The sequence below is a fragment of the Nomascus leucogenys genome, chromosome 3, assembly GCF_006542625.1.
Source record: "Nomascus leucogenys isolate Asia chromosome 3, Asia_NLE_v1, whole genome shotgun sequence".
NCBI lineage: Eukaryota > Metazoa > Chordata > Mammalia > Primates > Hylobatidae > Nomascus > Nomascus leucogenys.
In genome coordinates this window covers 6096209-6119824 of record NC_044383.1, presented here as the reverse complement: position 1 = coordinate 6119824, position 23616 = coordinate 6096209, and the positions used below count along the sequence as shown (strand labels likewise).

The following is a 23616-nucleotide window of genomic DNA, read 5'->3' as shown; positions in this document are numbered from 1 at the left end:
TATCTTTGACTATATGTACATTTTCCCCTTGTTTTCATGTTCGAAAGGATCACTTCAGAATGCAAGGTAACTGACATTTTCAGAAAATGTTATTTGTGTTTTTATCTATAACTCACTAGCTTTTTTCTATTAAAGTCTTTGTGTACATTTTTATTATGATGTCTTCTCACGTAAAGCATAAGAAAAATGCTTGCTAGTTTGATAGTAGTCTGTTATACATTAAATCTTACTGAATTTTGGAAGTGCGTGGTTTTATATCGCCTCAGAAGATGCTCAAACTGTGTATTTATATTTCTAATTAAGACTACATATTATATGATTTCTGCTGGACTTTTTTTTTTTTTTTTGGAGAGAAATAGAACATTTTTCTTCCATAATGGTACTTGTAAGACATACCTAAGCACAAAGTGAAAAAGAATTCAATTCTTAAACTGATTCTTTTTTAGTGATTTAGGAGAACTCAGAATAAGCTGGGGCAAGGGAAGGGGACTGTCTTAGTCCACTGGGGCTCCTGTAACAAAATACCTTAGACTGGGTACTTTATAAACAACAGGAATGTATTGTTCACAGTTCCGGAGGCTGGGAAGTCCAAGATCAAGGTCCAGCAGATTTGGAGTCTGGGGAGGCCCATTCCTCATAGATGGCACCTTCCACCTGTTCTCATGGGGTGGAAAGGGCAGGCAGCTCTCTGGGGCCTCTTTTTTAAGGCACTGATCACTTTCATAAGGGTGGAGCCCTCAAGACCTAATTCCTTTCCAAAGGCCCCACCGTCTAATACTATCACCTTGGTGATTAGGTTTCAACATCTGAAGTTTGGGGGCTACGAACATTCTGACCACAGCAGGGATCAATTGATTCAGTGTCATAGAATCTCTCTTAATCCTTTTGAAAATCCATTAGTTAGACAAATTTTAATTTGACTTCAATCTTAGTCTTTAGGAGGTAAGTGTAAAAATATGCAGCAAAATGCTGTCCTCTCTGTCTGCCTCTGTCTCTGTTCGTCTCCCTTTCTGGCACCTGTCCAGGAATGACTGCAGATGGGGCAAGGCTGCAGCTGACTTGGGAGCAGCCAACCTGGAGGTTCTTCCCCAGTGTCCCCTGATCAAAGAACAGAAGCACCTCAGCAACCACGTCCCGTCCTGGAAAGTGTTACCCCCCTAGACTTCTGTTTCTTGTACCCCTGTGGCTTCTTGCTGTCTTCTCCTTGTGGCAGTTTTCATTTCAGTTGAGACAGCCCCAGATGGGACAGGGCGAGTGGGGGGAGGCAGAAGGCTTCCAAAACCAGTAGCAACATTACACTAGGTACTCACTGGCCCCTTTCTGTGACCGAGTTGACACTCAGAACACACGTGTTGAAATCGGGAAAAAAACGGAGACCTGTTATATCTTGCAAGAAAAACATTCCTTACAGGTATATTTACAGAGGACTGTGTCAGACTCAGGCAGAAATGACCTCAACAAGACAGCCTTGCGGAAGGAAGAACACTTACCTACTTAACTCCCCTCCCCGCCCCGGGCTGCCTAGTCTAGCCTAGCTGTCCGTAACAACCCCAGTGGACTGACTCTCCAACTTGGAATTTATGGAGGTGACAAAAGTGTCATCTGAGATGGACCAAACCCAGCCTTTCCAAGAAGAGCTCTGTATATTTTATCTTGACATGTGTTGATGAATAATGACCTGCACACGCATTCTGAATGCAGGAAGGGAAGTCCTGCTCTCCGTCCATCTCCAGTCACTCACTCGGGGGAGACCAGGAACTTAGTAGCTCTCGGCTCTGGTCTGCATCCCTTCCCCTCGGGTTCTTCTCACCTCGACTGTGTCTCACAGGAGTCAGCACCGGGTGGCAGTGTTCAGGTGCTGGGGTCACACCTTAGCCCAAGCTCTCTTAAATTCCTTATGGCAGAATGAAAACGACTTCATTAGGGCCTACCTGAGAAGAAAACAAAAACAAGAAAAAGTATGGACATCATCATCCACTTGCCCTGGCTGCCTTGCCCCCTTCTAACCATTTCATCCCACTCTAGTGCAGGCTTCTGAGTGCTCATTTGGTTTCTCATATAGTTTTTAAATCAGTTGTTTGTTACTGTCAAGATGAAAACATATCGCAGATGTTAGTAGCGCAGTATTGAGTGCTTCTTAAACAGTATTAACTTACGTGCTTGACCATATGTTCTTGATTAACAAAGCCAACGCAAGTACAAAAAAAAAATAAAAATTACAAGTTGTTCTTAAATTCAATGACATTTTGTAAGAACCCATAAGGCATATTTTAAGACCAGCATATTGCATGTGAACTCTTCCTGGCCCTTTCTCTGTGGTGTTATTAAATGAATGTTACCCTTTTCAGGGAAAAGTTTTCATTTACCGAGGGAAAGAGTATGAGCGCCGGGAAGATTTTGAGGCTCGGCTATTAACTCAGTTTCCAAACGCTGAGAAAATGAAGACAACATCTCCACCAGGCGATGATATTAAAAACTCTCCTGGCCAGTGTATCCTTTAAGACAACCGCGTCAACTCTGAAACCATGGTGACGCCATTCATTTGGGTGGTTGGGTGTGATGGGGGGCCTCTCTCATGGTTGATGTCTATGCTGCCTTAGTGATCCTTAACCCCCTCACCTCAGATATTCAGTGCTTCACAGTGAAGCCCAAACTCGATCTGCCTCCTAAGTTTCACAGGCCAGTGTCAGAGCAGATTGTAAGGTAATCATCCCATTTTTCTTACCCAACGTGAGGGTTGTAAGAGGCTGTGTACGGATCTCTTGCTAATAATTCCACCTTTGAAAGGATGGACTTTGGCCACAGATTTGCTTTCCAAATGCTCCTTCTGTCCTCTTTGAGGAGCAAGGGAAGCTGATTATTTTCAGCATCCAAAAAAAGTGAGAGGAGATGTTAATCCATGTGCTGGGAGCGTGCAAAGCCTATTCCTTTCCCAAAGTCAGCTGACAGCAAAAACCTAAGTGGGCAGTGGAGGCCGTCTGGTCTCCTTTATAGACCTGCCCTGTGGGGTACAATCCCCCAGGGAGCTTCACAGCAGTGCACAAGTCCTGCCCATTCCCAGCAAAGCCGAGTCCATAGATGTGAGTGCGGCCTGAATGTTTGCATTTTAGAAGGCGGGAAATGGGATTTGCACATTTGCTCCTGGTGACACACAGGAGAACCCTTCAGCCTTACAGCACGGCAATTCCATAATGTAGGGTTATGAGGGGGCTTTTAAACCTCCTGAGTCAACTGTTCATATTTGAGTGAGATTTTCTGCCTGTCAGTTGAATCGCACCTGACTTAGCAATGGCGTAGAAAGACCTGCTTTAGCAGATGTGTTTGATATTAAGACTTTTCTGTTCTGTTTGATCCATGTTCTGGTGAAAATATTAATCTCTTTGATGACCTCATATTCCTTAGGATCTGCTTCATTTTGCTTCCTGAATTTTGGTGATTTCTTTAACCTTTCATCGTTTCTTTGACCTTTCATCAGCAATAATGGGAAATAAACTGGGACCCTGTTTATTTACAAATGATTGCTCTCGCAAGGCATACATTTTAAGGGTTGCAACTTTATTTTTCAGAGGCCTTAAGCAAATAGTGAAGCTTAGAGCCTTCCTAGATGCAGTAGTTTCTTCTGCTGTGGAAGCCTGCCTGCATTTCAGTGCAGGGGAGAAATCAGTCTCAGTCTCTCCACGCCCTCCCCTGTGCATGCAGAAAGCCTGCCTCCTACCCTGACCGCGGACCCAGGTTACTTATGTTTCCTGTGTGTCACTCTTGGGGTGGTTGCAAAATCTGTACTTTGTAGATCTGAAACTAAAGTATGTAATACTTTTTAAAAATAATAATAAACACATACATTGAACACAAAAGCTTTTTTCTCTGTGCTTCGCTTCACCTTTCCTCTGTTTTTGCTCATTTCACTCTTACTCAGCTTCTGTTTTCCCTTGAGGGTTGGCGGGGACAGGGAAGAGGCAAAAACTCAAGTTAATTTTTCCACCTGCCAACATTTCCCTGGCTGGGAGAGGACGCCAAGGCGATGGCTTCAGGTCAAGGTTAGGGACATTTTTCAGGAGGCAATGACATGTTCTAAGGCCAGACCCCATGTCCAAAAGCAAATTGGCTATTTACCGGGTTAAATGTCTAATGATCTGTCTGTCTCTGTACAGTTTTTACAGGGTGAACGAGGTCCAGCGATTTGAATATTCTCGGCCAATCCGGAAGGGAGAGAAAAACCCAGACAATGAATTTGCGGTAAAAAACAAACAAACCACCAAAACAAACAAACAAAAAATATCATTCCACCACCAATAGAACTGCCAGTGGAGAAGCGTGGCCTCAAAGGCAGCCACGGGGCAGTATTAAATGTCTTTGTATATTATGTGCAGAAATCTTAATCTATTACCCCCTCCAAAGTTAGAAAAACTGATTGCCATTTCACTAACAATATGACTAAGGTCACTGAGGTATTTAATAAGGAGACTGTGCCGTCCAAATGCCGGAGCTCTCATATGAGTAGCACATTGCCTTCCCTGCGAGCCCCAGGTGAGAGAGCAGGTGCCTGTTATCTCTAGTTACAAATGGACCCACTGAGTGCTGAGGTGCTGGGTGCTGACGTGGCTTTCTGCAGGTGACACAGCAGTCAACACATGAACTGGATCTGGACTCGGGTGCTCATTCCTCATTCAGTATCCAGCACCTGAACTTCACTGGAGCACAACGCACAACTGCAGGGTTGACCCCAGCACTACTGGCGATACAGACTGGGTTATTCTCTGTGGTGGGGACCATTCTGTGCATCCAGGGATTTTTGGCAGCATCCCTGAACTCTGCCTACTAGGTGCCAGTGCCACCACCCCAGTTGGGACAACCAATCAAAAAGATTTCCAAGCCGGGCATGGTGGCTCACGCCTGCAATCCCAACACTTTAGGAGGCCAAGGCAGGTGGATCAAATTAGTTCAGGAGTTCGAGACCAGCCTGACCAACATGGTAAAACCCTGTCTCTACTAAAAATGCAAAATTAGCCAGGCATGGTGACACATGCCTGTAATCCCAGCTACTTGGGAGGCTGAGGCAGGAGAATCGCTTGAACCCAGGAGGCAAAGGTTGCAGTGAGCCAAGATCGCTCCGTTGCACTCCAGCCTAGAGGACAAGAGTGAAACTCCATCAAAAAAAAAAAAAAAAAAAAAAGTTTTTTTTGAGACAGAGCCTTGCTCTGTCGCCTCGTGATCCCCTGCCGGCCTCAGCCTCCCAAAATGCTGGGATTACAGGCTTGAGCCACCGCACCCAGCCCTAGAGCCTTTAAAAAATTCTACATACAAACTGCTTTCATGGATTCATTTGTATTTTTATTTTATTTATTTTTTTATATAGAGGTGGAGTCTATGTTGCCCAGGCTGGTCCCGAACTCTTGGGCTCAAGTGAGTGGATCTATGTTGAAAAGGCATCAGATAAGCCATAATTTTTACAAAATGTTAATGTTTATCCATCTTGCCTGGGAAACCTCCGGAAATCCTTATGTAGTCCTATATTGCAAGGAGGCATTAGCCCGGGGACCCCCAAGGAGGACCGGCTCTGCTGAGAATGGCTTCTCTTGTTTGCTGTCTCAAGGCATCTAGGCTGCAAAGGTCAAAGGTGAATTAGCACCCTACTCCTAACCAGAGCAAAGCTCGGAACCCTTCCAGCAGGGTTGCCTCAAGTAAAGAGTGGCGTCTACCCACTCTCCCTCCCAATCCCTCAGGGGTCTGCCAGTCATCGGATCCTCAGGGCAGTACCTGTGAGTCTCCTATTCCAGCTCTTAAGAGCCATGGGGAAGTTCCTTCCAGCCCTGAGGCCAGATTCCTTGTGTGTCACCAAGGAGCACAAAGGAGCTTGGAGTTGGTGAAATCGGCAGTGTTGTGTAGTCCCAGCAAGCTGGTTGTTTGAAGATTATGTTCACCCTATTCGTTGGTGAACCCAGCACCCTGGACCTCCTCCGGGACTGGTCACTGCAGTGTCTATTGTCTGCAACAGTGTGGGCAGAACCTAGGCACGTCCAACCTGGACACCCTCGCTAAGGGCAGTGGCTTTCAGGGCAGTCCGCACCTGTTACTGTCATCACAAGCACTAACGCTAGTATTTATATGGAGTCCCTCAACTGTGGGATTTATAGGCAGTTCTTGAATTTCCCTCACACCTGTCTCATCTGGCAAGTAGATATATTCTTAGACTATAAAGAAATAGACACAAGGAGGTCAAGTGAGCCGCTGAAGGGTGCGCAGCCAGTTGGGTGCAGAGCTAAGAATAACGAAGGCTCTTGACATTTTGAGCTGTGCTGAGCCTCAGAGGCTATGCTTCTTCTAAATGGCCCTGAAATCCCCTAATGGCCCCGTTGAGGGCCGGGCACTTGGACAAAGTGTTCGGAAGCCGCAGGATTTGGTCCTTCACATGCCCACAAAGCCTTAGATAAGTGCAAAGTCTTTTGCTCTACTGGGAAGTCAGGCCCCGGCCCCACAGCAGGGAGCCCAGCTCCAAGTGCAGGGGGCTGGGGAAGCTGCCCACCAGGCCGAGAGCAGTGCGAGGTGGCTCACACCTGCAGACTTGGCTAGGGGTGACTGATGTGCTGGGGAGTGAGGACACTGACAAGGAGGAAGATGAGACAGGGCCTGCGTGAGGAGGAGCTGGCCGTAAAGCCCAGGATGGAACCCAGAGGTCCCTCTCAGGGCACGTTGACATGAGAGAAAGCACTGGAATCTGGTCTAGAGGTGGACGTGAGAGGGCCAGACCTGCTTCTATTGCTAGGACAAAAACCTGAGGGAGCCGTCCCCATAGGGCAAAGGAGGACTGGCCTGGGACATGGAGGCCTTGCCTGTGTCCTTATGGCTTCAGCCAGCTCCTTCCCTTTCCTCCTATGGAACTTAAGAAGTTTGGGATTGGCCGGGCGTGGTGGCTCACGCCTGTAATTGCAGCACTTTGGGAGGCCAAGACGGGCAGATCACGAGGTCAGGAGATCGAGACCATCTTGGCTAACACAGTGAAACCCTGTTTCTACTAAAAATACAAAAAATTAGCTGGGCGTGTTGGGCGCCTGTACTCCCAGCTACTCGGGAGGCTGAGGCAGGAGAATGGCGTGAACCCAGGAGGCGGAGCTTGCAGTGAGCTGAGATCGCGCCACTGCACTCCAGCCTGGGGGACACAGCGAGACTCCATCTCAGAAAAAAAAAGAGGTTTGGGATAAATGCTTTCCAAGATCCAAGTCAGTTTTCTGAATTTTTTTTTTTTTTTTTTTTTGAGAGAGTCTTGCCCTGTTGCCCAGGCTGAAGTGCAGTGGTGTAATGTCAGCACCCTGCAACCTCCACCTCACGGGTTCAAGCGATTCTCGTGCCTCAGCCTCCTGAGTAGCTGAGACTACAGGCATGTGCCACCACACCAGGCTAATTTTTGTATTTTTAGTAGAGACGGGATTTTGCCACATTGCCCAGGCTGGTCTCGAAGTCCTGAGCTCAGGCAATCTGCCTGCCCAGGCCTCCAAAAGTGTTGGGATTACAGACGTGAGCGCCCCCCATGCTTGTCCCAGTTTTCTGGAATGGCTGGCATTCCATTATCCCATCTGCTTAAGTCTAGATTCCTGTTGACAGACTCAGACTGCTCAGTGACCCTGCAGTGCAGGGAGGTTGGAATGGCAGAAGGTTGTTGCAAGCTAGACAGTACAAAAGAGGCGGTAAAGGATTTCCAGCTGACCCCTGCAATGGAGTTTTTGTGCAATCCCTAAAGAGTGGTAGAATTGTATTTATTGGATTAGAACAGTTTCCTGCAATATGTAATATACTGTAATACACTGTTTTACAAAGAACACAGATTGTCAAATGATGTTTTTATTTAAAATATGCATTGACACACTTTTTAATACTTAGTAAGAAGTCTTCAACAATAGATACTAAAGCATGTAGGTTATCAGTTTCGGGTAGGGGATGGTTTTTCCTCCTGCTGTTTCCATGTCTTTATGTTCTCATATAAACATATATTAGTTACATCAAAACATTTTAAAGTTTAAAATACCGACTGGTTTTATCAGAACATCAGAGGTCACTTTGATTAAATCCAGTCTCCCAAAGATGTATTTGCCCCTTTTAGTTTCTTATGAACACTGTGGCTAACGTAAGACTTCTTTGGAGCCTTTCTCAAAATCTGTTTGCTCAAGAGGGGCTCCCCGTGCCTCATTTTGGAGTATACACATCTTTCTCACTCACCTAGTATACTTTCATTGTCAAATACCAGAGTGGTGGGCAATGTTGGCTAGGGGACAGGAGATACTTTGATGTATCCTGAGCGATCGTTAGGCAGAGCATGGCTTGTGAGGTGCTACCTGAAGGCACACGTGCCCTGTGCTGAGCACCACAGACCCTGTCCTGCTGAAGGACCTGACTCTTGTGTATTATTCTGTAAATCCCCCTTAGGGCAGAGCTGTCCACCTGCTGACATCCTTCTAACCCATGTTGTGTGTGTGTGTTTCCTTTGCAGAATATGTGGATCGAGAGAACCATATACACAACTGCATATAAATTACCTGGAATTTTAAGGTGGTTTGAGGTCAAGTCTGTTTTCATGGTAAGGATGGCCCCACCCCAGAAGGAATTGTCCATTCCCTTCCTCAATACAGTGTGCCACGCCTTCTTCACCTGCTCGTGCCCCGTGGTCACTGTGGCAGCGTGCACACAGCAGACCCTACAGTTCACGTAACCACCCCACCTGTTCTTGAGAGCATCGATATCTCCTCACCCAGCCATATTTTAGTGGAAATGCTGTGTAATCATGACCAACTCTAGCTTATCAAAAAACCAGAATGAAGATTTCATTTTTTCTTACAAGATATTTAAATTCAGTCATAGCTGTGCTGTTTTGACAATGCTTTGTGTTAACCAAGTGAAAAGTTTAAGACAAATACCAATCTACATAAACTTTTTTAAAGATTTTTTTCCTGATGGTTTTATTGCCATTTACATGACAAACAACTATTAATTAATAGTCCTTGCCCATTTCAAGTAAAAATAGCCTGAGAACATACCCCTCCCTGACCCTTTTTAAAGAAATAACAATTTCCAGCTCTTAGCAAAGCTAAACTTTGCTTTGCAATGGGACGGTTTCGTGTACATGAAACTCACATTTGCAGTGAGCTATTGGACAGTTTCATTTACATGAACCAGAGTTGGGCAGCAGATTTATTGACAGTATTGAAATGTCAGGGCCAAGGCAACTGGCAATATAAAAACATCTGATTGAAATCTGTAAGTTTTTGCTCATGTGTCTCAGTGCCTTTTGTTTTCACCTGGCAAGAACTCACTGAGGGGGGTGGCACTTGCCATTTAGTTTTCAGTGAGTCCCCCCGAAACACCTGATTATTTGTCTCTAGGGGCCAGCATCTCTCTGCCCAGCTGCGTGTCCAGCGCCGAGCCTCCTCCTTTGCCCACACCAGCATGAGCTGTGGGCAGCCATGGGCCACTCTCTGAGAGGTCGCCCGCAGTCAGAGCCACTTCTTTATACTCAAAGCACCCAGGGCTCTTCGCCTACCCCTCCTGGGGTCACTTTCTGCTCCGGAGTTCCCCTTCTGTGCCCCCAGCAGCCAGGCATTGCCTGACAGATAGAAGGCTGTGGGAGTTCTGTGTCAGGTGGTAAAAGTGCACCCCCTTTGCTGGGTCCCTGTGTAGCTAGTGAGGCACTGTACATGTGAGAGACAACAGAAGAGCAGGCCCTCCACCTAAATAGGCCGTGATCCTCTTAATCACCCTCTGCCCATGAGCCCTTTGTAATCGGGGCCTGCCAGCCAACAGCTGCTGGATGCAGGAGCTTAAGGAGGTGGAGAGGGGAGCCCTGACCTTTCATGAGGATGCAGCTTCTCCTTGGGCTGCGTTGGCCATTTTGAACAGACTAAGAGGGCAGGAAGGCAAATAATCCCAGAATGGCAGAACTCACATCCTGCTACCAGCCCCTGATGCCCTCCTTGTGCCACCTGGGACCAACCCCCGTGGGATATCTGTGGGAGCAGCAGCTAACCTTCTTCAATAAAAATAGGAAGGGATTCTTTCTTAGTGCAAATGAGATTAGTAACAGGGCGTTAAAAGTCAGTCCAGGTGGAATACTGCCCTGGAGTGTGCATTGGTTGAAGCTGTGTGCCCAGGATGAAATGTCGTAGGGCCTGGCAAAGCAAGTTGTGGGGTCAGGACAGCATGGCTATGCCTGCTGTCCAGGACACCGGACAAGGGGCCCTCTCAGCAGTGTGCATGTCGCTGGCCACACCCAGTGCATCACAATCTCCCCGAGGCTGTCCCTCCATCAGTGCAAGGACAGTGACATCGGTGGGCAGAGAGCCTCTGTTATCTCCACAGCCACCTAGGAGTGCCAGTCTAGGGTTGCTGATGGACAGAATCACCCATTCTCTGTTCATCTCTGCCCTGCCCCACCCCCAGCTCCCAGGCAGTCCCCTAGAGGCTGTAGCAGGAGGAAAGCCATACATGAAGATACCAAGAGCTCTTGGGCATGGATGGGGGCCCATCACGCCTCCTTTGGAAGGAGCAAAGTTATTGCTGAGGTCACCCTAGGACATGGTCTCCATGGCCCAGCATGAGGAGGAGGTTTGATCTGCTCAAGCAAGACCTCAGGGCAGCTGTGGTCCCTGCCTTAGACCCAGCCACGTTGCCCTGGCACCTTAGGGCTGAGCTGGAGGGCACTGGGCTGGGACTTGGCCAGGCCAGGCCCTGTGGGGCCTGCAGAGAAAGAGGGTGGAGGTCCCTGAGAGACAGGCACCAGAGCCAGGACTACCTCCTGCACTGAAGGTCTCATTAACCATGGCAGGTGTGCAAATACGGCCTGTGAGGGCAGCCTGGAGGTGCTCCAAGCAGCTTTTTCCTCCCAACCCCAGGGACCATGAGCTCTCTTTGTTGTTGTTGTTTGTTTGTTTTTTGGAGTCTCACTCTGTTGCCTGGCCTGAGTGCAGTGGCACAATCTCGGCTGACTGCAACCCCTGCCTCCTGGGTTCAAGTAATTCTCCTGCCTCAGCTTCCCGAGTAGCTGGGATGACAGGCATGCACCACCACACCTGGCTAATTTTTGTGTTTTTAGTAGAGACAGGGTTTCGCTATGTTGGCCAGGCTGGTCTTGAACTCCTGACCTCAGGTGATCCGCCCACCTCGGCCTCCCAAAGTGCTAGGTTTGCAGGCGGGAGCCACCACGCCTGCCCATCACTCTTCCTTCACATGATGGTGTGTGGTGCCATGGCGGGGCCCTCCCTTGACCGCCTTTGCCCTCCCTAACCGGACAAGTAGTGCAGGCTGCCCGGGCCTAGATTCCTCAAAATTCCCGAACATCTTCTCCCTCTGCACAGCAAGCAGAGAACAAGAACAGGATTGAAAGTGTCTGTTCTGAAGCAGGTGTATTCAAGCACTCAAGGCTGTGTGTTTTCCTGGGATGACCACGTATGTGCATAGCCACGTGCACACACACAGCCCCTGCCCCCAGAGCTGGGCAGCAGCTTTGCTTTGTTCCTTTGGAATTTTCATCTCTGGGAACAAACAATAATAATAAAATGCCCAGCTGCCCAAACATTCTGTTTGGAAGAAAGGTTGGTGGAGGAGCAGAAAGCCTGCCCCAGAGCACGAGCACGTGGCCCCTCTGGTGAGACCCCGGGAGTGGAGGCAGCTGTGGGGCTGACATCAGGCTCTCCTCTCTCCTTGCAGGTGGAAATCAGCCCCCTGGAGAATGCCATCGAGACCATGCAGCTGACAAACGACAAGATCAACAGCATGGTGCAGCAGCACCTGGATGACCCCAGCCTGCCCATCAACCCGCTCTCCATGCTGCTGAACGGCATCGTGGATCCAGCTGTCATGGGGGGCTTCACAAACTATGAAAAGGCACGGGACCCACCAGCTTGCTCTGGGCAAGCAGTCCTACCCTGGGACAGACTGAAAATTCCCAAGAGTCCCCAAAGCCCAGAAATGCCCCGGTCTCACTGAGCAATCTCAGCAGTGGCCCAGCCAAGGCCAGGCAACAGCAGCCAGTGGCGGCCCCTGAAGGCTGCAGCAAAGTCAAGGCCTGAGCCCCGACGAGGCTCCCCTGGGCATCCCCAGACAGTCAGGAAGCCCCCACTGACCCACCCAGGCTGGGCTTCTCTGCACCCAGGCCTCCAGTGGCTTTTACAAGGTCTGGGATCTTAAAGGCCAAACGATAAAGTTAGACAAAAACACCAGAATATCAGGACTAGGGAGGTAGCGCTTTGATGGTGGAGGGGGCCTGGCCGGCTGGTCTCCCTGGATCCTAGCTCTGCAGGAATGGGCAGAAGTTGAAGGACACAGGGTGTATCCTAGACCGCCCCTGCCTGTGTTTGTAAATGCAGTTCTTTTGGAACAAGGCCACGCCTGTGCGCTTACTTCCCGCCTGAGGCTGTTTTCCTGATACTATAACTGGCGAGTTCAGTAGTGGCAGCGTTGAGTAGTTGTGATAGAGACCTGTATGGTCCACAAAACCTAAAATGTTTACCATCTGGCCTTTCACAAAAAAAAGCTTATTGACCCTTGATCTAGACAGAGTAAAAACGGAGACAAAAAGGGTACTGCCTGAGAGAAGGCTTCGAGGAGGTGGTTACCCACCCTTGCACAAAGAAGTTCATTGCCTTCAGGTGTAGGTCAGGCCTGGGCAGGTGCAGGGGTTAGGTGGGGGCATGGGCATGTGAGGAGCTGGGAGGGCTGTATTCACTGCCACCCAGCAGGACCAAGCCACCAGGTCAGCTGTGGCCTTTCTGGACCCCAAGAACCGGGGTTGCTGCTGTAGACACAGCCCTGTTAGCTCCACTTACGGTGTTTGACCTTGTGGGACATTTTGTCCTGGGTGCTGCGGAGGGTGTGACCCTGAGTCTGCAGTAAGCTCCTTGTGAATCTGTTTTATGCACAGCTTTATTCTCAGGGCCTGGCATACAGTAAGTGTGCAAAAACCTGTGTTTGCTGAGCAGCTGCACTGAGCGAGTCTCCTTGTCTCCACCAGGCCTTCTTTACGGACCGGTACCTGCAGGAACACCCTGAGGCCCATGAAAAGATCGAGAAGCTCAAGGACCTGATTGCTTGGCAGGTAAGGTGTCCAGCGAGAGCCCTGCGTGGCTGGAGGGAAGGAAAGCTAGGAGGGTCTAGGCTCAGCACACACACCAGCCAGCATGGAGGTCCCTGGGCTGCAGTCATGATGCACGTGACTGTGATTGTCCCCGGGTGAACCCACCCACTGCTGTCATGATCAACTCAGCTCCTGGGCTGCAGTCAGGAATTTGAACACCCAGAAAATTATCTCTTGCAAATGAACAAGGTCTCTTTCCTCCCCTTGGTCAATTCTGCCGGCTGCTGGAAAACTTTTTCTCTGTCTTTGTTGATAGAACATTGAGGTGAGCGCAGAGCCATGAAGCCTTGAGCTCTATCTAGCCTGTGCCAGGAAAGGCGCTTGGGCCAGTGCAGTCCGTGTGAAATGCATGTAGGTCAGAAGCTGCAGTGCACCTTCTCCCTGTTCTCCGTGCACCTCTGGCGGCGGTGTGCGTCCTCATTTGTGTTTTCCCAGCTGAAGTTGTGCATGTTATTTCACTGTTCTACTCATGCTCCTGGGGCCTCTGAAGCCTTTCCCAGAGGGCCAGTATCTTGAAAGGGCAGACCCTGGGTGCTTTGGGTTCGCTGTCAGAACTGGGCGGATGCGTCTGTGCTTCTCAGAGCCTTCCTGAGCCTGGAAGTGTAGGGGTCATCAAGAGCCAGTCCTCACAAGAGCTTGGCCGGCACCTGCCTGCTCTGCTGCTTTAGGCCGCTGCCTCTTTAGGCCTCCTTTTCGCATGTGGGAGGCAAGGAGGGTGCTGTCCCTGAGATCTCGCCACACTGCGTAAAGAGAGTTGAGGGAGGTGGGGGCAAAGGCCTGCAGGCCACTTTGCTAAGCTGGGGTCCCAGGCTCCCAGTCAAGGCCCAGAGATGCTGTGCAGTTGATCCACACCCAGTCCAGAGCAGGGCAAGATACAAAATTAGCTGGGCGTGGTGGTGCATGCCTGTAATGCCAGCTACTCGGGAGGCTGAGGCAGAAGAATCGCTTGAACCTGGGAGGCGGAGGTTGCAGTGAGCCAAGATTGCGCCACTGTACTCCAGCCTGGGTAACAAGTGCAAAACTCTGTCTAAAAAAAAAAAAAAAAGGACAGGGCAAGGCTGTTCCTCTTACGAGACATCACTGAGAGCAGTTTGTTTGTTTGTTTGTTTGTTTGTTTGTTTGTTTGTTTTGGAGATGAAGTCTCACTCACTCCAGGCTGGAGTGCAGTAGCGTGACCTCAGCTTACTGCAACCTCCTCCTCTGGGGTTCAAGTGATTCTCCTGCCTTGGCCTTCCGAGTAGCTGGGACTACAGGTGTGCGCCACCATGCCCGGCTAATTTTTTTGTATTTGTAGTGGAGATGGGGTTTTGCCATGTTGGCCAGGCTGGTCTTGAACTCCTAACCTCAGGTGATCCGCCCACCTTGGCCTCCCTAAGTGCTGGGATTACAGGCATGAGCCACTGTACCAGGCCACTGGGAGCATTTTTATTCTGACATCCCAGCAGGGCCTCTTCTTAGTGGCCTCTCTGTCGTCAGCACATTGGCCAATGAGACATCTTAGGTGGAGCAAGGCTGAGCTTTGGTTGTGAGCCAAGGTACGAGTCCTCTTAAATTTGTGTTTAGATATATAAGACGGGTTGGGTTTTTATAATTCTAATTACTTATATTGATATATAAACATAATACACATTATGTATGTATTATAAATAATTGTGATAAAATATACATAACATAAAGTTTCCCATCTCAAACATGTTTAAGTGTCCAGTTCAGAGGCAATAAGTAAATTCACATTGTTGTACAATCAGCACCTCCACCATTCATCTCCAGAGCCTTGTCATCTTGCAAAGCTCCAGCTCTCTACCCGTTGAACGACTTCCCCATTCCTCCCTCCACCCAGCTCCTGGTCACCACCATTCTACTCTGTGTCTCTATGAATTGGCCTACTCTAGATACCTTATATGAGTGGAATCATGTAATACTTGTCCTTCCGTGTCTGGCTTGTTTCTCTTAGCAGAATGTCTTCCAGATGCATCCCTGTTGTAGCATGTGTCAGAACTCCATTCCTTTTTAAGGCTGAATAATACCCCATTAGAGGGCCAGACCGCAAGGTGTTTCTCCACGGATCTGTCGAGGAACGACATGTGGGTTGTTTCTGCCTTTTGGCTGGTGTGAACGATACTGCTGTGAACACGGGTGTACAAATACCTGCTCAAGTCCCTGCTTTCAATACTCCCGTAGTTTGGGGTATACTCCCAAATTTAGAATTGCTGGCTCATGTGGTATTCTGTGTTTACTTTTTTGCAAAACTGCCAAATTCTTCTACGGTCGCAGCACCATTTGACGTTCCCACCAGCAGTAATGCATGATTCCAACTTCTTTGCACCCCCAACAAGACTTGTTATTTTGTTTGTCTTTTTTTTTTTTTTTTTTTTGAGATGGAGTCTCACTCTTTCACCAGGCTGGAGTGCAGTGGCGTGATCTTGGCTCACTGCAACCTCCGCCTCCCGGGTTCAAGCGATTCTCCTGCCTCGGCCTCCCGAGTAGCTGGGACTACAGGTGTGTGCCACCACGCCTGGCTAATTTTTGTATTTTTGGTAGAGATGGGGTTTCACCATGTTGGCCAGGATGATCTCGATTTCTTGACCTCATGATCTGCCTGCCTCAGCCTCCCAAAGTGCTGGGATTACAGGTGTGAGCCACCACACCTGGCCTGTTTGTCTTTTAAATAATAGCCATTTTAATGAGTGAGAAGTTTTATTTATATGTATATATAAACAAAAATTATATTAAAAGGGAAGAAATCAGACTTCGTCACAAATCTGTCTGCATTTGAAATCTGTTTGCTTTGGAATTATGGTTTTGAACGTCCTCAGAGTTTGACTGAAAGGGACATTGTTGGCCAACTGTGGCTTCTTTGCATGGATTGTAAGCCTCATGTAGACAGTCTCCCTCTGTAACTAAAAAAGTGGGAGAGAGTTTAAAATTGTGAATGATTCCATTTTAGATGTTGTAGATTTTATACTAAAGGTTACAAAATTCAAAATTCCTCTGCAGGCTATAAAACTATTGCTATACAAAAACTAGTTTGGTCTGCAAAAGTTCTATTGATTTTTTTTTTCCTGTAAGCTTTTACAGCAAATTGGATTTTAAAGAGTTTCAAGTCCTACAGAGGAAAATAATTTGTTCCCCAGAGACCAGCTTTATGTCAGCACTATGTCATCATTCCTAATAACTATATTAAAGGATGAATTTTAAAGCAGGTCACAGGAAAGTTAAAAGAAAGAATCAGTTTTCTAGTAACTTCGTTAAATCAAAGAGTGATGAAAAATGCATATTCCAAACATTACCTGTGGTTTTGCTTTCATTTGCAAATGTTTGGAAAACCCGTATCTTGGTATTGGCAACTGAGTCATATGTTCATTAAAAATAAGAAGTTTGAGTTTATCAGAATGCTTTGTTCTCTTTTTGTTTATTAGTTCATTTGGTTTGGTTTTTTCCTGAAACTGTCAGGGCAGAGTGAGGTTTTTCTCCTGGGAGCCCCAGGACTCATGTGCAGAGTTTTCATCACCGATATATAATAAGCTCAGCTCCGATGCCTAAAATGGTTTGTGAAGGTTGGTTAATAAGTCCCAGGCAGCTCCTCCTCAGCTCTGCTTGCTGACTGAGAAACAGAGGATGGGCTGACCTGCTCCTTGCTGTGTGGGAGGTGGCAGTCAGGGTGCACACTGTGTGGTGCCTCTTCTAGGTTTGCAGCTGGTACCAGGTCATGAGTCACTTTCTCAAAGGCACAATTCCATCTTTCTCCATACACAGCTGTCATTGTGGAGCATCCCTGCCGAGTATCCAAAGATAAATCCATACAGTCTCATATTAAACTACTGTGATATATACATATTTCTCTTTTGAAATGTACAAAGATGAAAGGCTGAACTCAGCCATCATCCCCAGCTGATGACAAGCATGACTGTTGTGTCCAGGGGCGGTGCTCCTGGAGCATTAAGCAAGGCTTCCAAATGTTCTGTGCTGCTTTCAGGGCATGAATCTGTGCAGGGGACAGACAGGAGCAAACTTCAAATATGGCCCATCAGGAGGGCGTCTTTATAGAGCAGGCTGCAGGCTCGCTTTGATCAACTAGAGGTGTGACTTAGGGAAAGTCCTCCCATCTCTGGGCTCTGAGAAACTCTTTAGGAATGCAGATTCCTGGGATCTGCCTACAGCAAATCAAGGCTGTGGAGGTGAGGTTCAGGAATGCGCCTGAGAGACTCTGATGCTTAGCCAGAGTGGAACCCACTGAACTACAGGGTCTCCGAGACCATTTCAGAACCTTGGTCTATGTTAAGTGCTTTGTGCGTTAGAATGTGTTTACTCAGTGCATCCTCTTATCTTCTTTCATTTAGAATCACACCTGCAGTTCAGCCCCAAGTAGACATACAACAGGGGACCAGGTCTGTCCTAGGAGAAGGTTATTTCCCATCAATATCAGGAACTGTTGAGAGTGGTGAATTCTCATACCTTGTAAATTTCACTTATCCAATTCCAGTTCGAGCAGCACCAGCGTCCTAAACCAAATGGCCTTAACTCTCATCTGTCAAGTACCTTCTTTGACAGAAAGAATCTGACCATTAAGAGTTTTATCACACCACCATCAACACCAACAACAGCAAAACTCAGAAACTAGATTACATTGTGTAGTTTAAGAAAGGCCCACCCTAAATCAGAAATGCTTTTAGTATCTAGGGTGGCTGTGCTTTCACCTTGCAACAGCGCCTCCACACATCCCTGCCTTGGCATCCAAAGAGAGACCCAACACATTCGACATCCCGCCAAAAGTTGTCCCAGTCTGCCTGCGTCATCGCCCAAGGCGGAACTCAGGAGGCAGAAGGCTGACAGCGAGTATTTTCTACTGCTGGCCCCCGAGTAAACCGCGGCTAGCCCCGAGGAAGCTGCCATCTGCACGAGTAATTCATAGGGAATATTAAAACATCCCAAGTATTTTGAAATCTCTCCTGCATGCTGTCCTTTCGGTGATAACTGGCCAGAAAGGCCTGATGTGTGCCTAGAGTTTGGGGCCAACTGTCAGCAAAACAAACTTTTGTGTTGGTGCAGCCTCCAAGCAGGCTCGGAGGGCTGTGAGCGAGGAGAGCACTGCTACTCCCTCCTTTCCTGGAGCACCAAGAGAGGCAACAGCTGCGTGCTATAAATGGTAACCAAATACATTTGATGCGTTGATTCATCTTGATAAGATTTCTTGAATTTGCTCACATGAAATTCAATTGTGTACTTATTATCGCTCATACTAATAAATCTGCTCATTTAGATTGGTGTTCTGTCCTATTAGGAAAATCTGTTTTTAATCAGTATTTTGATTTAATTATAAATTATTGAGAGGAAGCCTCTTAGCTTGATTACATGGAAGAATGTCTAACTGAGTCCAAGCCCTGGGGGGAAGCAGAGACCAGGGACAGAAAGGGAGACTTTTCCTTCTCCCACCCCACAACAGCAGCAACTCTGGTGGGTCTCTGCAGCTGGGAGAATGAAAATGTCTCTCTTAGAACGTTTTTAAAGGTCAGCTTCATCTCCACTCTCGGAAGTGAAGTGTTGGCATGGATATTTTGTGACAGCAGTGTCGGCAGAGAAGCGATTATTTTTAGTTTTAAAGAAGAATAAATTTGGTTTTCCCTTCCAAAAAAGGAATATTTTTTAGGACTATAGATCACATGTGTAATTACCTTTTGGAATAGGGTTCTCGTAAAGGCAATATTCTTAGCTAAAAAATGCACTCTGACATGACCCTTTGCTAATAGAACAAGTTACATCTAAACAAATTCAAGGTGCAGCTCTTCCCAAACTCAAGTGAAAAACACAGATAAGTCTATTCTGGGAAATTAATTGAGTAGCCGTGGTATAGGGCACACCACACTGGACACAGTCAATTCAGAACACAAATGGTTTTCATGTAACCATTTTGGTCTTTGGTGGTAATAGGTATGCTGGTGAATTGAATCAGCTGGTTTGATTTGGAAACCAAAGCAGATCATTTTGCCAGTTCCCCTTTCCCCAAGTGTGCGTTGCTCTTCCTAGACCATTACCCAAGAAATAAGGAATGTCAACCTCTGTGTTTTCCAGATTCCTTTTCTGGCCGAAGGGATCAGAATCCATGGAGACAAAGTCACGGAGGCACTGAGGCCGTTCCACGAGAGGATGGAGGCCTGTTTCAAACAGCTGAAGGAAAAGGTGGAGAAAGAGTACGGCGTCCGCATCATGGTAAGAGGGTAGCATGCATAGTGTTGCAGAAGAGTGGGTGTCTGGGCATCCCACTGTTGAACTGGGACAAGCTTCCAGAGCAGAGGAACTCACATGTACACATGGTGCCTGCTTAGGAAGTGGGATGTGAGGGAGCTCAGCCCCCTTGGGCAGTCTTGTCTACCGGCAACCCAGCAACCTCCTTTCAATAACTGGAAATGCCAGGGCGAATAAACATTCATGAATTTCCTTGATTGCCAAATGCCCCCTCATCTGCTGTGAACACAGTCCAACCTTATTGTTGCAGAGCAATGGAGAAATCTCGCAGCGCCCAGGCAACTCAGCTGGTTGACAGCGCACACCTACAGTCATATAATACACACAAAGGGTTCGGTCATCCACAGGGCAACAGCACTCACGATGGCCCATGGCAGAGGTGGCCCAGCCCAAGGTTGACATCAGAGGATCATGGCCATCAGGGGAGAAGTGACCAACATCTGGAGTGTGAAATTATTAGCAAAGATTTACCTATTGTAGGAAGGGGTAATTGATCTAGACCAAGGAGGATAAGCCAGATGTGGTCAGGGGAGGAGATCAAGAAGACACTGCCTGGGGAAAGGACTCCCTCAACAAAGGCTGAGAGGCAGGAGCTTGAATGGCAAGCCAGGGGCCAGTGCAGACACAGGCATGCTTTGGGCAGAAGAGAAAATTCGGAGTGGAGATGGAAAGGCACCCAACCTCCAAGAGCAAGGGATGCCAGGCTGGGGCAGGAGGCTCTGCCTAGGATGAAGGACAGAACTGAGCTTTTGCAATGAGTTTATGGAAGGTTTCTGAGCAGAGGCTGGCATCAGGAGCAGGGTGGAGAGCAGCTTGTGAGTTTTAATGATGCAAAAACCTTGCAGTTCGAATCTTATAGCCCACTTGAGACCGTCCCCAGGAGCCATGCCTTAGCAGATGTGGGGGCAAAGCCAGGCGCCATGAGACAGTGCTGCCCTGCTCTGCAGCTCAGAGTGATGCTCCCATCTTTACTCAGTCTCTGGGAGCTTTGCTGGGCCTACCCTGCCTGCTCGGGAACTGTGGAGACACCAGACACAGCAAAGGGTCCCCACTCCCCATTGTTCAGGGATGAGGGGCAATGTGGCATAGAGAAGCAGGGCACTCTCTTCTGTCTACTGGAATTCCATGCCTGCCAGCACTGAGGGGGTGTGCACAGGGCTTCAACTCCCCTGCAAAAGGAAGGCGAGCCATGGGAAGTCACGCTGCTTCTCCCAGATAACATACGGCACTTTCCTCTGCTCCTTGAAGACCAGGTGTCGAGTGGGGTGTGCCATTTTGTTTTTTTCTGGGCCCAGGGCCGCCTGTCCACCAGTCCCTGAAGTTCACAGCTGCTCTCTGTTGAACCCTCTTTTCTTTCACACACTGATCTCAATAAGCAAACACTAATTTAGTGCTCCTCACGTGCCAGGGACCTTCCTAAGTGCTGTATAGATACTCAGTTGCTTAATCTGCCTCACACTCTGTGAAGCAAGCACTGCAGTCATCTGCATTTTACAGTCAAGGAAACGGGGACATGGGAAGGTAACCAGGTCACACACTAGCACGTGGCAGACCCATGGTTCAAGCCCTATCCATGTACCTCCAGGGTCTGTGCTTTTAGCCCCTACTCCAGGGGCTAACATTTGGCACCACAGAGCTTCTCCGCCTCTTTCCCACATGGTGGGAAATGCATATGAGACCTGGACAACCCCTAAGAGAAGGTAATTTGGTTATGATCACACTGCATGCTCTCCCAGTCTCCCCGCCTCTGCCAGGCATGACTGAACCTTGGTGCCTCCAAGCCTAGGGCCTGGTGTCCATCAGATGAGAGGGTCCCAGGCCCAGCAGGGCTTGAACCCAACAAAGCCAACATAACACAACTGCTGCTCTGAGGTTGAAAACTCAGCAGGTGGGAGTGTGGAACTGCCAGGCCAGCGGGAGCTGCTGCAGGTGAACAGGCTTGGAAATCAGGGCGCTCTCCTTCAAGGCTGGGCTGGAGGATCCTTTGTGCAAGTCAGAATGCTAGAGTAGCGCTCGATAGCTTCAGAGCCTGCAACTCATTACAATCAGAGCTGAGTGGCAAGAAGCGTTTCGGAGTGCGTCACATCGCATCTTTTTCAAAGTTGATGCCTGTATTAATTCGTTCTAAGAAACAAACACTTGTGAAATCTTGACATTTTCTTCCTAAGTGAAAAGCTTCCTCTTTTCTCAGTCATCGAATGTCTATTTCAAAATCACAGAAAGCTGTCTGGCTCACCAGACATCCTGCATATCCCCTTCTCTGCCACGTTCATGAGTTCTGAGTGTGCTTGCTTTGGGCACAGGTGGAGAAAGCAAGGGCAGGAAGGTAGGGTGCCGTGAATTGGTGTGCTGTGTGGATTGGGGTGCCATGTGAATTGGGGTGCTGTGTGGATTGGGATACAAAGTGGATTGGGGTGCTGTGTGGATTGGGGTGCCATGTGGATTGCAGTGTCGTGTGGATTGGGGTGCCATGTGGATTGTGCCGTGTGGATTGTGGTGTCGTGGATTGGGGTGCCATGTGGATTGGGGTACTGTGTGGATTGTGGTGCCGTGTGGACTGTGTCGTGTGGATTGTGGTGTCCTATGGATTGGGGTGCTGTGTGGATTGGGGTGCCATATGGATTGGGGTACTGTGTGGATTGTGCCGTGTGGATTGGGGTACCATGTAGATTGGGGTGCCATGTGGATTGGGATGCTGTGCGTCCTTGGCTGGAGCTTATTTCCAGCACATCGTGAGGCAGCACCATCTCCATCAAACTCCCCACCCTTCTCTGTAGCACCAGCTGGGGCACCCCGTCTAGGGGGTGGGAGGCTTTTACAGAATGAAGGTTGCATTTTCCATCCTGGGATACTTTGTTCCCCGGACCCACCTTGCAGAGTCCTGCTCCATCCTTTGACCCCCAATAGCAGGCTCTGCAAGCATCCTTTGAGCAGGCAAGGGGACCGGTAGGTCCCCCTGTCCTTGCCTGAGAAATGTGGCAATAAAAAGCAGTCTGGAATGTGTCTTTCCTGTCTTACCTACTTTGGAAACTTGCAAACATCTCAGAGCACTTTGAAAAGCAATCTAGTATCACCCTGTTTGCAAAAAAGATGGATTTTAAAATTTAAAAATAAACCCATAGAAAGGACATAAACCATTTTGTCAATGTTTCTGAGCCAGCTTAAGCCATAGAAAGAGAAGGCGTGGACGCCCTCTGACTTCTTGATACCCAGGCCCCTCTGCCACTCTGCCTTGGCTTTCATCTTCCCAGTCCTGGGGCTCCAAGGAGCTGCCATTCCCTGGATGGGAGCTCTGCAGCCCAGCTTCTCCTGATCTTTAGGGAGCAAGGTGTGCAGGGCCCCAGGGATGAGCCCGTGAGCACCTGCCACGTTCGGCATTGGCCCCTGGGCCCTCACCAGCCCACAGCGCCATGTTCAGCATTGGCCCCCGTGCCCTCACCGGCCCACAGCGCCACGTTCGGCATTGGCCCCCGGGCCCTCACTGGCCCACAGCGTGCAGGAGGCATGTGTGTTGGCCTTCAGGCTTGTGAAAAAGAGCTTTAGGTTTCTCACCAAATCTTCATCTACCTCTTCAACTCCGATTAGGAGCAGGGAAATTGATCCTGGTTCCGCATTCTCTCTACTCCCATCCACCTCATCACTCCAAACACCATGGAGAGCCATAACCCCAACATGCCATCGTCCCCCTCTCCCCTCCCCACCTACTGTCACAACACCCGCTGGCCACGCAGACCCGGGAGAGAACCAGGAGTTACCCTTCCTCCCTCTAGTTAGTTCTAGCCGTGGGATTCCCTGGTGGTGCTGGGGTTCACCCCACCATCTTTGCCATCACAGTTGGCCCCTGACCTGGCCCCCAGCTTCCAGGATTTCTCCTCTCTCACCCTCCCTCCACAGCTGCCAGGGGGACCCATCCCAGTAGTTCTCTTAACTGGGATCCATGGGACCCTGGGGTTCCTCAGAGGCTGCTGGGAGGGGTGTTGTCTGGGAGGTGGAGCTGATAGCCCTTGCCTCAGCAAGAACATTTAGCTTCACCTGTTCCATGTGCTGGAGTTCCATGGGGCGGAGAAGCAGTGCGGCATGGCCTACAAGAACAGCCAGGGACCAGGATTCTGTTTCAGATGCAGAGCTGATGGTGCAATTGTGTCCTTCAGTCTTGCGGCCTCTGAGGGCCAGCCAAAGTTCTAACATCACACTCGCACCCTCCCTGCTGGGCCTGCCCATCTTCTGCCCCACCCCCCAGCCCCTCCTCCCCCACC

The 23616-nt window shown here is 48.8% G+C and overlaps 1 protein-coding gene across 2 annotated transcripts in view; it reads left to right on the top strand.

The window, feature by feature from the left end:
* DOCK1 (dedicator of cytokinesis 1) overlaps nucleotides 1-23616 on the top strand; it is a 544856-nt gene that overhangs the window by 499749 nt on the left and 21491 nt on the right. For both annotated transcript variants that reach the window (XM_012505804.2, XM_003280960.2), the window contains exons 41-47: nucleotides 2349-2490; nucleotides 2625-2703; nucleotides 4152-4236; nucleotides 8483-8569; nucleotides 11692-11868; nucleotides 12995-13078; nucleotides 19187-19324. In XM_012505804.2, the coding sequence (XP_012361258.1) occupies nucleotides 2349-2490; nucleotides 2625-2703; nucleotides 4152-4236; nucleotides 8483-8569; nucleotides 11692-11868; nucleotides 12995-13078; nucleotides 19187-19324 (792 nt within the window). The remainder of the gene's footprint in view (nucleotides 1-2348; nucleotides 2491-2624; nucleotides 2704-4151; nucleotides 4237-8482; nucleotides 8570-11691; nucleotides 11869-12994; nucleotides 13079-19186; nucleotides 19325-23616) is intronic.